Source organism: Zalophus californianus, chromosome 4 (genome assembly GCF_009762305.2).
Source record: "Zalophus californianus isolate mZalCal1 chromosome 4, mZalCal1.pri.v2, whole genome shotgun sequence".
In the NCBI taxonomy this organism is placed as follows: Eukaryota; Metazoa; Chordata; class Mammalia; order Carnivora; family Otariidae; genus Zalophus; species Zalophus californianus.
The window spans coordinates 113,101,515-113,115,842 of NC_045598.1; the positions used below are offsets into that span (position 1 = coordinate 113,101,515).

Consider the following 14,328-nt stretch of genomic DNA (forward strand, 5'->3'; position numbering starts at 1 on the left):
GAGGGTCAGAGGGAGAAGCAGACTCCCTGCTGAGCAGGGAGCCTGATGTGGGACTCCATCCTGGGACTCCAGGATCATGACCTGAGCCAAAGGCAGTCGCTTAACCAACTGAGCCACCCAGGCGCCCCCCACTTTGAAGTTTTGATTCCAGCTTCTTGTGGCTTCTATTGCTCCTGATATGAAACCTGTTGTTAGTTTAACTGATATAGGTCATTTGCCTTTCCTCTCTAACCGATAATACCACTATTGTGAACTACCCATTGAGTGAGGAAACTGTATCAGCAGGGGCTGTAGAATAACCAGCTGTGAGAAGAAACAATTGGCTAAAAGGCCACAAGCTGGATGGAGCTCGGTCTCCCATACCAGGGAAATGAGCAGTAGGAGAACCTCAATATGGCCTCTGAATAAAATTCATATAATGCTGGAGAACTAGCCATGCATAGGTCCCTTATGACCAGACAAGACCTCATAGCAACAAAAAAGAGAGGGTCACCTTGCCATTGGCTTCCCATTAGTGAACCAGTGCCTTCCTCTCCATTCCTTCTAGGCTATCACTAGGTAGAAAGAATTGAAAGATTGAAAAAGAAGAAAGTATACAAAAAACTAAACCTTGCCTTTTCCCAGTCCCTACACTTAGATGGACACCCCATCTACTAGAGTCACCTGCTCCAGCCTGCACTGAGAGAAGGCCAGGAAAAGAACTGCATATAGATTGTGAGATTTAAATATTGAAAAGAAGAAATGGAGCCTTGTGGGAGCATAAGGGTGGCATTTCCAGTTTTTATCCAAAAAAATGGTCCAACAGCAACTGGGATGATGAAAATCAGAAACATACTGCTAGTTTTGCTTATAAAACTACCAGATTCATTTTCAGTAAAATTAAGGAAGCACTAAAGCCCACCCCACCAAAAAGTTAGAGGGAGGGCTACCTAAAGCAGAGAAGATCAGTAGAGATGTGTGTGGAAGAGGCTATGACACAGATCTCAAGAAGGGCCAGTCACATATACTTCCCGACTAGAAAGACATCTCCAGAACAAAATGTGCATCATATGCACACAGTGCTATTTTTCATATGTCTACCCAGTTATTCCCAAAGGTTTTATTGAATTGTTATCTTTTCTTCACTCAAAGGAAATGCCATCTTTTTCATATATGACATTCCCATATGAAAGTGAATCAATTTGTAGATTATATAGTTTGTCTTAATGTACTATCTGGGTAGTTTTAATTTATGTAGCTTTATTATATATTTTATAATTTAGTATGATAAGTCCTCCTTAATTATGGTTCTTTCTCAGAATTTTCCTGGTTATTCTTTTTTATGTCTCTTGGCTAATGGTAATAATTTATCTCTCTATATCTATATTAAGTGATAGTAATGACAACAGAAATCTTTTCTTTAGTGAAATTATTTATACCATTTCTCTATTAAGCAGGATTCTGGCTAATAATGAGTTCAGTAAAGCAAGTGTAATTTATAACAAATTCTAAAAAATCATTAAAATATATGAAAGGAAGACTATTTGGATACATATGCAAAAAATCCAGGAATGTAAATCTATTTTATCATGTTGAAGAAATGTTTGTTCAGACCTATGTTAACTGAGCATTTCTACTGAGAATAAATGTTGAATTTTATTAAATGTCTTTTTAGCATCTATGGAAAGAATACTGATTTTTCTTCTGAAATCCATTAATATGATAAAATATATTAATAGCTTTCCTATTATTGCACTATCTTTGACTTTCTGCAATAAAAACCATTTAATTATGGACTAATATCTTTTCATGTGCTACTGGATTCTTTATGACTTATAACTACATTTATTTATTTACATTATTGGATATTTTGCATAGATGTGCAAGATAGTTTTTCCTTTATATATTTTAATCAACTCTCAGGATTTTGTTATCAAGCTTAGGTTTGTTTTACTAAAAATATTTTTAGCATGTTTATTATTGTCTAATTCCTGAAACAACGTAAATAGCATTAGAAATTCTGTTATTTATAGATGTGATGGTTTTCTTGGGAAACCACATGGCCACATGCTCTTACTGGAGAGATCTCTTTTGCAAGTTTAATATTCAGAATAATTAACAGTCTATTCAGCTATGCCAAAGAGTAACAGCTGGGTATCTGCACTGCTGTGATCTTCGGCAACTTTTTTCTCCCCTATTATATTCTGTTTATATTTCTATCTCTTTGGGAATTAGTTTTCATTAATTATATGTTTCTATAAAATTACTAGTTTCATCCAATGTTTATATATATATTTGCATATACTTGAGCAAAATATTAGTGGAAAAAATAAAACTATTGCATAGCTAAAAGTTAGAAGCATCTCTGGAGTGAATACACACTGTTCATAACACAGCAAGGGCCATAAAGGGTAGACATGGGAAAGGCAAGTAAAATGATGTGGCAACAAAGAGTTTAAAGAGATTAAAAAGAAAAATGAAAGATCTAGAAATCAGGCAAAGAAGATCCAACAAATGAATGTTACTAAAACACATTAACCTCAGGAACACTACACTTAAAAATTACTGAGAAGCTCAAAGAGCTTTTATTTATGTTCGTTATATGTAGCTATGTTCACCATATTAGAAATTAAATCTGAAACTTTAAAATTTACTTATTCAAAAATTAGATATAAACTCATACAATTTTCAGATAAATAACACAATTTTATAAACATTAATTAATTTTCCAAAAATGAAAGTAGTGAGTGGAGTAGCATATTGTTCTACACTTTTGTAAATCTCAATAATTGAATAATTGTTGTGAGTTCAATCTCTTGCAATTAGTCATTTTAGTTGAAGTATATGAATAAAATATGGCCTCAGAAAGATAAGTACTTGCAAAATGTAGGGATATTTTAAAAGTTTTTTCAGATAATTGTGAAAAATCTATGATATTACATCAAAATTTGACAATTGATAGCTTCTTTTGCCAATTTCTTTCATGATGCATCTTCTAGAGGGCCAAGATTTAATAAAAGTAATATTTCCCCCTGTTTTATCAGTAACATTGTAAATAAAATTACTTTCTTTTTCCCACTACAAGGAAAGAATATATGAATTACTAATATAGTTTGGTACCACTGCTTTGGTTCATGCTAAGGCTCCAGCATTTTTATCCACCATTATCTTGGTACCATCAGGGCAAATGTCAACCTAGTAAAAAAGGCAAATAAGATCTTGATATTATTATGAGATGGTTTTAAACTAAAAACCCCCTTGAAAGGGTCTTGGAAATTTCCTCCACTGACAATCCACGAACACACTTTGAGAAACACTTCAATACAAACAAAATGGGGCCTGCAAAATATTGTCAGCGGTATTGGTAAAAAAAAATATATTGTTAATAATTTCAGAAATAAAATGGTTCCACTTGTTATATGTTTACTTGAATTCATTAACTCTTCCATTCCCTCTGTCATGGATGTTCAGGTCACCTCATACATCGCTTGGCTATGTCATAGATCTAATGGTTTCTTATTTTTAGAGTTTCTTCACTTCAACATTTGCCTAATCATTTTGGGCTGATTAATATCCCACATAATATATCTGGCCAACAGTTGGAAACTTCCATGGCCTATAGTCAAGATCTGATACATTCTAACTCAACCAACCATCCCAACCCTTTCCTCTCTATGACCCTCTCCCCCACTCCATTCACATAGTTTTTGTTCAAAATGTAGGGCTCTCTGTTTGCTAAAAAAATTTGTTTGTTTCTACATTTGTGCCTATTGGTAATATTTTCTTAGCTATGGATATTTGATAAATTTATCAAGTTCCTCCACATGTATCAACTATTAGATTAAATGGTATATTCTAATATTAATTTCAACGGTGGCTTCTTAAAATATCTTACAGAGTGGAGAAAAGGAACCCACCTTGGGGAAGGAGCATGCTTTTAAATTGAGATCTAGAGGGTCAGTGGGAGACATTGGTGGAAGGATGTAATAATGGAACAAAAAGAGGACAAAACTAAGACCATTAACTTCATGCTATATTTTATTTGACTACAATGTGTTGATTTAATATGTTCTCCTTTTTAAAAAGATATTAATGTAGGGGTGCCTGGGTGGTAGAGTTGGTTGAGCATCTGACTCTTGGTTTTGGCTCAGGTCATGATCTCAGGGTCGTGAAATCAAGTCCCAAATCAGAGTTTGCTTGAGTTTCTCTCTCTCTTTTTCCCTCTGCACCCCCCCAACACACTCTCTCTTACACTATCTCTGTCCCTCTCAAATAAATAAATAAATCTTTAAAATAAAAAGATATTAATGTAAAAACCTTCTGATTTTTAAATTAGTTGAATTAGTTGAAAAACAATTCAAAAGTAATTTTAACATTCTGCAGAGCAGATTTCAGCATTTCCTCTTAGAAAGAATGAACCAAAGAAATGGGGTTTTCCAAGGGCATGATAGTTCCTTTCATCTTTCAATAGTTTTTTCAAATCTTCCCATGCATTTCAGCTGCTACTTGACTACTTTCCCTGATATCCTTTTTCCTCTTCATAGAACCTTAACTTCCATCAAATAAATAATAATAAGCACTTGATATGTTGAAAATATAGTGAGAAAGGAATCAATACTAGATTGTACATAGATATTAGTTCAGTATAATCTTATGTCTATGTCTCAGCATCATTGAACATTTCAACATTATTAATATTTCTTTTTACCTTTGTATTGTTACATCTGGACAACCTTATCTAAATATGTGTTACCTCTGAATTTAGATCTACTACATCAAAATAAATTATAGCAAATTTAGGGAGAAACCTAGGAATTTATATTTAAATGTAAATATAAAATTATATTTAAATGTAAAATAATGCTAAAAATGCAGTTTAGGCACTATATATAATGCCTATATATATATATATATATATATATATATATATATATATATATATATATATACACACACACAGTAACTTAGGTCCTCCATTTCAACATAAACCACTAACTAAGAAGAAATTTCAAGAGTACTTAATAACAACCATTTTTCATCCTTACATTGGAACTATCTTAAAAAATTTAAGCCTTGAGGCACCTGGGTGGCTCAGTCATTAAGCATCTGACTTTGGCTCAGGTCATGATCCCAGGGTCCTGGGATCAAGCCCCACATCGGGCTCCCTGCTAGGCGGGAAGCCTGCTTCTCCCTCTCTCACTCCCCCTCCTTGTGTTCCCTCTCTTGCTATGTCTTTGTCTGTCAAATAAATAAATAAAATCTTTAAAAAAAATAAAAATAAAAAAATAAAATTTAAGCCTTGAGTTTTCTTTTTTTTTTACATGTCAGTTAATGATAAATTATGGGCTAATAACCCAACCTCATACCAGAATATTACTATTTATGATAAACCAAAGTACTGTATTTCATGATGAGTCTGGAGCAAAGTATCTGCAGTATATTCCCAATAACCCTGGGCATAAAAGATACATCAATATAAGACCAAAATTCAGACCATCAGGTATGAGAAATGTATCTTTTTGTGAGCTAGTCTCTGCAGGTAGGGCTAATTAACTAGCTTTGCAAAAAAAATGTAAGAAAACACAAAAGGATATTTTGGGAAGGAACATTAATAATTAGTATTAATAGAAATAAAATCCTCAAGTTTGAAAAAAAAGACTGATTGAAAGAAAGCGGTAAAATTTGCAATTTCTTAGATCCTATAAGATAAAAAATAACTAAGTAATAAAGACCCTGGGGATGTATGTAAGACACATAAAGAGGCACTCTTCAGGTGTGTAAACCCAGTCACAGCACACATTACCTTTGGGTTTTACAGTCAGCTGGACAGATGCTTTTTTCACTCCCAATGGACTTACTGCCTGACATTCATATTGGCCTTGGTCATGAGGTGCTGCATGGTCAATTCTCAAAGTTCCAGAGGAGAAAACTGTATGCAGACCTTCCTGAGGGAGCTGCCCTCCTGCAAAGAGGGAAAGAAAATACTTTGTATGGCATTGTTATGGCTCAAAAAGCTGAAAACTATTACTGTGTGATCTTCTGGGGGTGGGTAAAAGTTGGGATCTCTCTGGAAATCCTCCATGTCACAATACTGGGACCGCTCCTCCTAACACTGCATCTGGGAAATGGGGCACACCCCTTGACCAGCCCCCTGCAGGAGAACTGGTCAGCTCCCTTAATGAATTCCTCCACCTTCATGTTTGCCCCCTCAGTTTTATTTTCCATAGTTAGAGTGCAAATTTCAAAACTAACCTTATTCCAACATTACCCTTGCTTCCTATTACTCTTAGAACAAGCTATAAAATGCCTAAGGGGGCATGCAAGGCATTGCACAGGCTAACCAACCACACCTACTTCTATAGCCTCATCACTCCCACTTTTTACTTAATGGAGTGCAAACAAGGCAAAATTTGGATAGAATTGTTTTTGCATTTTTTATTTTTAATAACAGTTTTTATTCCTAGATTACCCCCAAAATGATTACTAAATACAATTTTCAAATATCTTTATCACATTTGTCACATGTATGCAATATTTGTAATATAAAAACATTATGGAATTACAACATTTAAGGTGCTGAGACAGAATCTCGATAATGGTGGTTTTTGTGACACTCAGGTTGCTAATCCTCACAGTTATACCCACCCAGCCAACATTGCCCTTTATCACCTCTGAGCTTATACTGAGTTTACACTCCTTGTGGCCATTGGATTGTCATTCTCAAGTATTTCAGTAACAATATGTTACCATCAAAAGTAAATAGTTAACCTTTATTGTTAACAAAAAAATGATAAATAAAAAATGGACAATAAATTTTAAAATAAATAATAAATTTTTAAAAATGATTTGCCTTTGTAAATAGTTAACCTTATTGACCATGTACACAAATGAGCCAAATACTCTTCTAAATATTTATGTGTATACATTCAAAATAATCCCCAAATCACTCCCAGCATATAGATAAAGAAACTCCAGTAAAACCACAGTTAACTTACTTGCCCAAGGTCATTAAACTAGTAAATGAAGGAGGGAAATGTGAATCTTGGCTTTCCAGCTTCAAAGTTCACCTCCTACCCACTCTACTCTTACAAAGATGAGAGCAAAAATTTTAGCCAGAAGACGTTCACAATTTTGATGTGTTTAGAATTTAACCTAGTTACCTGAACTAATATAAAAGTTAGCAATTCCAAGACCAGAGAAATCTTAAGAGGAGCTCTCTTCTCAGAATGTAGACCTTAATCTCTAACACCCCAGGGATCACTGGAAGTGCCCAGCCTCTCAGGTGCACCCCGCATCCCCCCCAACACTTAAAAGACAGCAGCTCTCTGGGCACCTGGATGGCTCAGTCAGTTAAGCCAGCAACTCTTGGTTTTGGCTCAGGTCATGATCTCATGAGTTGATGAGATCCAGTCCATGTGGGGCTCCATGCTCAGCAGGGAGTCTGCTTAAAGATTGTCTCCCTCTGTCCCTCCATTCACTCATGCTCTCTTACACACTCTCTCTCACAAATAAATATTTATTTATTAATTAATAAGTTAATATTTATTTTATACTTATTAATAAAAATACTTAAAAATAAATAAAAATAAACTTAATATACTTATAAATAAATGTTATATTTATAAATAAATATTATTAATAATAAATAAATAAATATTTATTTGAGAGAGCATGCACAAGTGGGTGGAGGGGCAGAGGGAGAGGGAAAAGCAGACTCCCCACTGAGCAGGGAGCCTGAGATGGGGCTTGATCCCAGGACCTTGGGATAATGACCTGAGCCTAAGGCAGATACTTAATCTCCTGAGCCACCCAAGCGCCCCACACCCCCACCAAAAGTAGCTCTCTTTTATCCACTTAACATGCTAGAGTTTTACTTATGGTTGGTTTCACTGAACTTACAATTACACTTTGTACAAAAAGAGAACTCTGCCACTTTAAAAAATATTTAAAACCACTAACTGTCCAATAATTTTATTTTAAAAATCAAGAAACTAAGACACCTGGGTGGGTCGGTCAGTTAAGTGCCTGCCTCCAGCTCAGGTCATAATCCCAGGGTCCTGGGATCGAGTTCCACATCGGGCTCCTTGCTCAGCAGGGAGTCTGCTTCTCCCTCTGCCTGCCACACCCCCTGCTTGTGCTCTCTCTCTCTCTGACAAATAAATAAAAAATCTTTTAAAATAATAAATAAATAAATAAATAAATCTCAAGAAACTGAACAAACTGGTAGTTGCCAGAGAGGAGAGGTGTGGGAGAATGAATGAATTAAAAAAAAAAAAATAGATGAAGAAACTGAGTGCCAGAGAGATTATCTGAGGAAGGCCACATATTCAAATGTTGAAACTTAACATATAACAGAAATTATGATGACATATTTAATTCAAAGATTACATTTTCTGTGATGTTTTCATGTCCATAATATACCTATGATAATTAGTTTAAACTGTTTTTTATCCTGTCATAATAAAGAAGGTATTTATCTCTTTTCACAATCACTTGTCCATATGCTAATACCTGCTTTGGTCCAGGCAATTATTGGAGGTGGGTTGCCTTCAGCTTCACAGAGAAATTCTACAGTATGTCCTTCTAGCACCACTTGATCCTTGGGGATTATTGTGAATTGCGGAGGAGCTAAAGAGAATGAAAAATTATATCAAAATTAAAAATTACTCTAAAAATTGTTAATAGTAAAGGAAAAAAGGAAATATGTTTAAATATGTTGCTTAATTAGAATTTGTTTCCAATTATTTACACAAAATCTATTAAGAATGTACAGGTGCTTGTGTATGTTTGTGCCTGCTTGCAAAGAAACCAAAAATATACATAGCTGGTTTGCAAAGCAGAAAAGTAGTAGTTAGTAAGAACGAATTATTTCTAAACCTTATGGAGTCTGCTTCATATGTTATTTACTAACTGCAACAGATATATATAAAACTACAAATTGTATTTGAACCATTCACAAAATTGTTTCCTCCAAACTTTCATACACATCATAAAATTTGCTACAAGTTACTTTGTTAATTTCAGGAAAAACATGTTTCTTATAACACGTGCTATGATACCTTTTAAAAACTCACATTTAGGTCAAGATTTCCAAACCTACAGATCTTTTACAGTTGAATTTGTTTAAATAGTAAATAGCTAATAGATGCATATACAGTTATAAAGTCTATTCATGACTCTTTTATTAATATGAAAAAAAAATCTATATAACTATTTAAGGGACAATGATCTCCAATAATACCTAAGTGATGACATTTTCCAAACAACTTTATGAGATGACCTGACCTCTTCTCCTTGCTGTTGGATCTTTGTACTTACCCCTCGTTGCTCTTCCTCACCATCTGGATTTACAAGAATCATGATAAAATAAATAATATTTGGGAAACTGTATTTGTTTCAGCTTTCACATTGTGTTTAAGTAATAAAGACTTTTAAAAGTCTTCAATTCTAAGTAAGGCACTAGGCTAAACAATGGTAAAAGATAAATTATAAGGTCATAAAATTCATGAAAGCCCTCAGGAATGCCTGCAAGATATTTGTAATAGAGTCTTAGGAAAGTCAGGATGGAAAATATCCCACAGATCAGCAGGCTCAGGCTCCATGTTCCACAGATGAAGAAATTCGGGCTGGGGGAGGTTGAACTGAATAACTCTCAGAGATACAATGAGAATTTAGGCCACTCAACCCCCAGCATGATGTTCTTTCTGGAACATTACACGAACTTTTTAAATTGCTAGGAACAACTTTAACATATTTCTATGTTAAAAAATGGATTCATGACACAGTAGAAGAGCTATAAAGCAAAAGTAGATAGTAGTTATGGGAAGTCATTTAGTCAAGGCACAACTGTTGGGAAATTTGACTTCAACTTTTTAATAGTAACTAAAACACAACTAGCCATGTCTGGCATTGTTATATTTCATATGTAGCTTTGTTATATTTTATATGTTTTCATAGAAAAATTATATTTTTAATCCAAGACTACATCCTACCAAAAAATAGGAAAGACATTTTACATTTTTTCCTAGCAGTAAAATGACCAATTTGCTAGATCAATGGAGAAATTTTGATCTAATGGGAAGAAAACCCAGAAGAGCTAAACATCACAAAGGCAGGTAGTGTAAGCTGGAGGAATTCAACAGAAATAATGAGTAGACATTTCTGGGCCTTTCACTTACAATGGTGGCCATCAGTCCCACCTCCAATACTAACACACCACATGCTTAGATGAAGCGTTTTGCCATTTTATTAAAATCCACCCTTCTGGTGGATTTTACAAAACCCATGACTGTGATGCCTCATACAAAAAAGCATTTTTATTTACATCGTTGGTAACTATAGGCCCTTACATATAAGTGCCTCGTGCTGTGATTCACACCGTTCATTGAAGCTGTTTCTTTTTCATTTTATCATTTGTTCAGGCAGTGTAGGGAAGGAAATTAATTTGTGGGGAGTTGTGTTCTTGGCTTAAATGGACATTAAAAGAATGAAAGAAAATTGATAGAACATCTGTTAAGATGACACAGAAAGGGTACATCTTAAAATATTTAGTCTATGCACTAGGCAAGTAAAAGAAGCCTCTTTTATAAATGTATCAAATGATTAATGGACCACATCAAGACCAATTAAAAATCTCGACACATAAACCTACAAGTAACCCAACTACACAGTTGCAAGGGACAAAAGATAATCAGGTGGCAATTTCAGTGCAAACTACCTAGTAAAAAGAAATCGTTAGTGCATTGTGGTATGAGAAATGAACAGCACCATAAATGTCAGAGTTCAGTTAGACGTGAACTGATGCAGATGAAAAAAATAGAAGTAGAAACTAAATGCAAGAAGCCGAGACACAGTAGATAAACTGGTATGAAATAAAGGAGCCTGTTGGAGTGAAATTAGGCATTATGCTTCTAAACACCAGATATTAAATATAAAATAATGCAAGCAAAAAAGACCCCAAATACTATTTCTTTGGAAGCATTTTTCAATCCTGACATATGGAAACTCTAAAAATAATGTTTGAGTCCTTTAAAAGTAATTTCCCCCAGGAGTTAACAAAGACATCAAGAAAAAATTTCATTTCTACACCTTTTTAGCTCATGGAAAATGTTTTTCATGGTATTAACATTTCTAGGGGAAACACAATTTTTTCCTCAGACATGTATGAACAGAAACAAGGAATTATTGATCTATTTCTACTTAAAGAGTTGATGTTAAGCAAAAACAATTTGGAAAACATTTACTGAATGCTGAAAACACAGGATGGATGAAGTACTGTGACTTCTAGTAAGGACGATTCCTCTGCTCCCCAGAAGCCAGCATTCACAGCCCCAAAACTGCCCCAACTCCATGTTTCAAAACTGTCTTCATGGAGTGCTGGGTGGCTCAAGTCATTTAAGCATCTGCCTTTAGGTCAGGTCATGATCCCAGGGCCCTAGGAAGCTCAGGTCATGATCCCAGGGTCCTGGGAAGCTCAGATCATAACTCCAGGGTCTTGGGACGGAGCCCCACATCAGGATCCCTACTCAGAAGGGAGGCTGCTTCTCCCTCTGCCCCTCCCCCCAGCTCATTCCCTCTCTCTCTCTCACTTATTAGAAATCTTAAGAAAATAAAAATAAAAAAATAAACTGTTTTCATTCTATGTTTCCCAGGGTCTGGTTTTTTTCTTGGTAACATCTTATGCAAATATGTTATGTAAAATAACATAACTTCTTAAGTAAATTAAAATGTTCATGACTGCAGGAAGCCCTTAAAATGCATCACTGTAAATTACTGTATTCTTGTCAGCTGATGAAAACTGGTTTTGGGTATAACAGGATTTTGGCATCGTTCCAATAAGATTTATATTCTAATGTTTACTAAACCTCCTAGCCCAGGTGTAAGAGACCTGGATTTCGTCTGGTCCCAGGAATTCAGCTGGATAGGGATCAAACCGTTCTGAACACCCATGAACTCAACAGGAGATTGAAGAAAAGAATAGCAGCAACTCTCTGAACAGAAAAGCGACCACTTTCTAGAAGGTAGGACGTGCAAAGAAGTGAATCCAAGGTGATATTCGGAAGATAAACAGCAGGGGAGGGGGCCTCCGTGGGCCACTTCTGGCAAGTGATAGAGCCCCGGAGCGCAAAATTGGAACTTTTAGAAGTTGGCTCTGCTGAGGGACATCGCTCCAATAGATAAACGGGAGGTGGAACCCTCGCTGGGACAGTGTGGTCTCAGGACCCTTGGTGTCACAGAAAGACTGGGGGTGCCTGAGGGCAGCAGAGTTCCCAGGGATCAGAGCGGGGAAGCTGGCTGCAGAGACAGAGACAAGGAGTGGGCTCTCAGCTCGGGGTTGCCAATAAACCATGATCTGCGGCACAGTCGGATCTCTTCCAGCAGGGACCCAACAAGTGGCAGATCTGGGGAGACTCCCCTTCCTCCCCCAGGAGGAGTGATGCGGGAGCACACCACAGGACTCTGCTGGGTTTGGAGACTCCAAAGGGGGTCGGGTGCCAGAGATAAAAACGCTCGGTCACAGGCTGGGTGAGCAGGGAGTGCGGCCAGAGACCAGGGAGAGAGGAGTGACTGACTGCTTTTCTCTGGGGGCTCAATGAGGAGTGGGGTCCCGAGTTCTCGGCTCCTCCAGCGGGGGGACACTGGGAGGCCACCATTTTCGCTCTCGTCCTCCAAATCTGTATGGAAAGCTTGCAGGGAACAAAATCTCCCAAGAGCAAACCCGAGCAGATTACTTAGCCTGGACCAGGCAAGGGCAGGGCAATTCCAACTCCCGCAAAGACATTTGGGAACCACTGCGACAGGCCCCTCCCCCAGAAGATCAGCAAGAACAGACAGCCAAGATCAAGTTTACAGATCAATGATAACGGCAGAACTCCAGCGCTAGGGGAATACCGCACATAGAATTCATGGCTTTTTTACCATGATTCTTTAGTCTTTCAAAGTTAATATTTTTTATCTGTCTTTTTTTTTCTATGAAAATTTCTTTTTCCCTTTTCAACCAACATCTTATCAATCCCTTTTTTAATTAAATCTTTTTTGTTTTTCATTTTTAGAGTCATATTCTAACCCTTCATAGTAGTTACCCTTATTTTTGGTATGTATGTGTATATATATATATATATATATATATATATATATATATGTGTGTATATAAATTGTTCTCTCTTTAAAATTTTTGGATACACGTTCTTCTAACAGATCAAATATACCCTAAATCTCTAGTGTATGTCTTTGTTCTAGTCTCTTGCCTGATCACATTCACTCCCCCACTTTTTTTTAAATCCTCTTCTTTCTTTTTCCAACCAACTTCTTATCAATTCCTTTTATAAAATCTTTTATAATTTTCATCTTTACAGTCATATGCCATCCTTAATAGTATTAACCCTTATTTTTGTACATATATAAGTTTTTCTTTCTTTAAAATTTGGGAGGCACTTTCTTCTAAAAGACTAAAATACACCCAAAAAGTATTGTGTGGCACTGCTCTATGCACCAGGCTGATCATATTTGATCATATTCTGTGATTTTTTGTTTTGTTTTGTTTTTGTTTGTTTTTATATTTTTCTTTTTTCTTTCTTTCCCATTCTTTTCCCCTGGTTTCAGGTCTCTTATGATTTGTTTAGTGTATATTTTCTGGGAACGTTATTACCCTGTTAGCATTTTAATCTCTTATTCATCTATTCTCCTCTGGACACAATGACAAGACAGGAAAAAATCACCTCAAAAAAAAGAACAAGAGGAAGTACCGACTGCCAGGGACTTAATCAATATGGACATTAGTACAGTGTCAGAACTAGAGTTCAGAATGATGATTTTAAAGATACCACCTGGGCTTGAAAAAAACTGGAAGATATTAGAGAAACCCTTTCTGGAGAAATAAAAGAACTAAAATCTAACCAAGTCGATATCAAAAAGGCTATTAATCAGTTGTAATCAAAAATGGAGGCTCTAAATGCTAGGATAAATGAAGCAGAAGAGAGAATTAGTGATATAGAAGACCAAATGGTGGAGAATAAAGAAGCTGAGAAAAAGAGAGATAAACAACTACTGGTTCACGAGGGCAGAATTCGAGAGATAAGCGATAAAATAAGACAAAACAACGTTAGAATAATTGGGATCCCAAAAGAAGAAGAAAGAGAGAGGGGGAAGAAGGTATATTGGAGCAAATTATAGCAGAGAACTTCCCTAATTTGGGGAAGGAAACAGTCATCAAAATCCAGGAGGGACAGAGAACCACCCTCAAAATCCATAAAAAGAGGTCAACACCCCAACATCTAATAGTAAAACTTACGAGACTCAGAGACAAAGAGAAAATCCTGAAAGCAGCTCAGGAGAAGAGATATGTCACCT

The 14,328-nt window shown here is 35.9% G+C and overlaps 1 protein-coding gene across 2 annotated transcripts in view; it reads right to left on the reverse strand.

Annotated features, from left to right (window-relative positions):
* PXDNL (peroxidasin like) overlaps positions 1–14,328 on the reverse strand; it is a 481,521-nt gene that overhangs the window by 104,458 nt on the left and 362,735 nt on the right. For both annotated transcript variants that reach the window (XR_003517612.2, XM_027581093.2), the window contains exons 11-12: positions 8,491–8,607; positions 5,783–5,941 (exon numbers count right to left, since the gene is read on the reverse strand). Coding sequence is in view for 1 of the 2 variants with exons in the window: in XM_027581093.2 (XP_027436894.1) it covers positions 5,783–5,941; positions 8,491–8,607 (276 nt within the window). In the remaining variant the exon portion in view is untranslated. The remainder of the gene's footprint in view (positions 1–5,782; positions 5,942–8,490; positions 8,608–14,328) is intronic.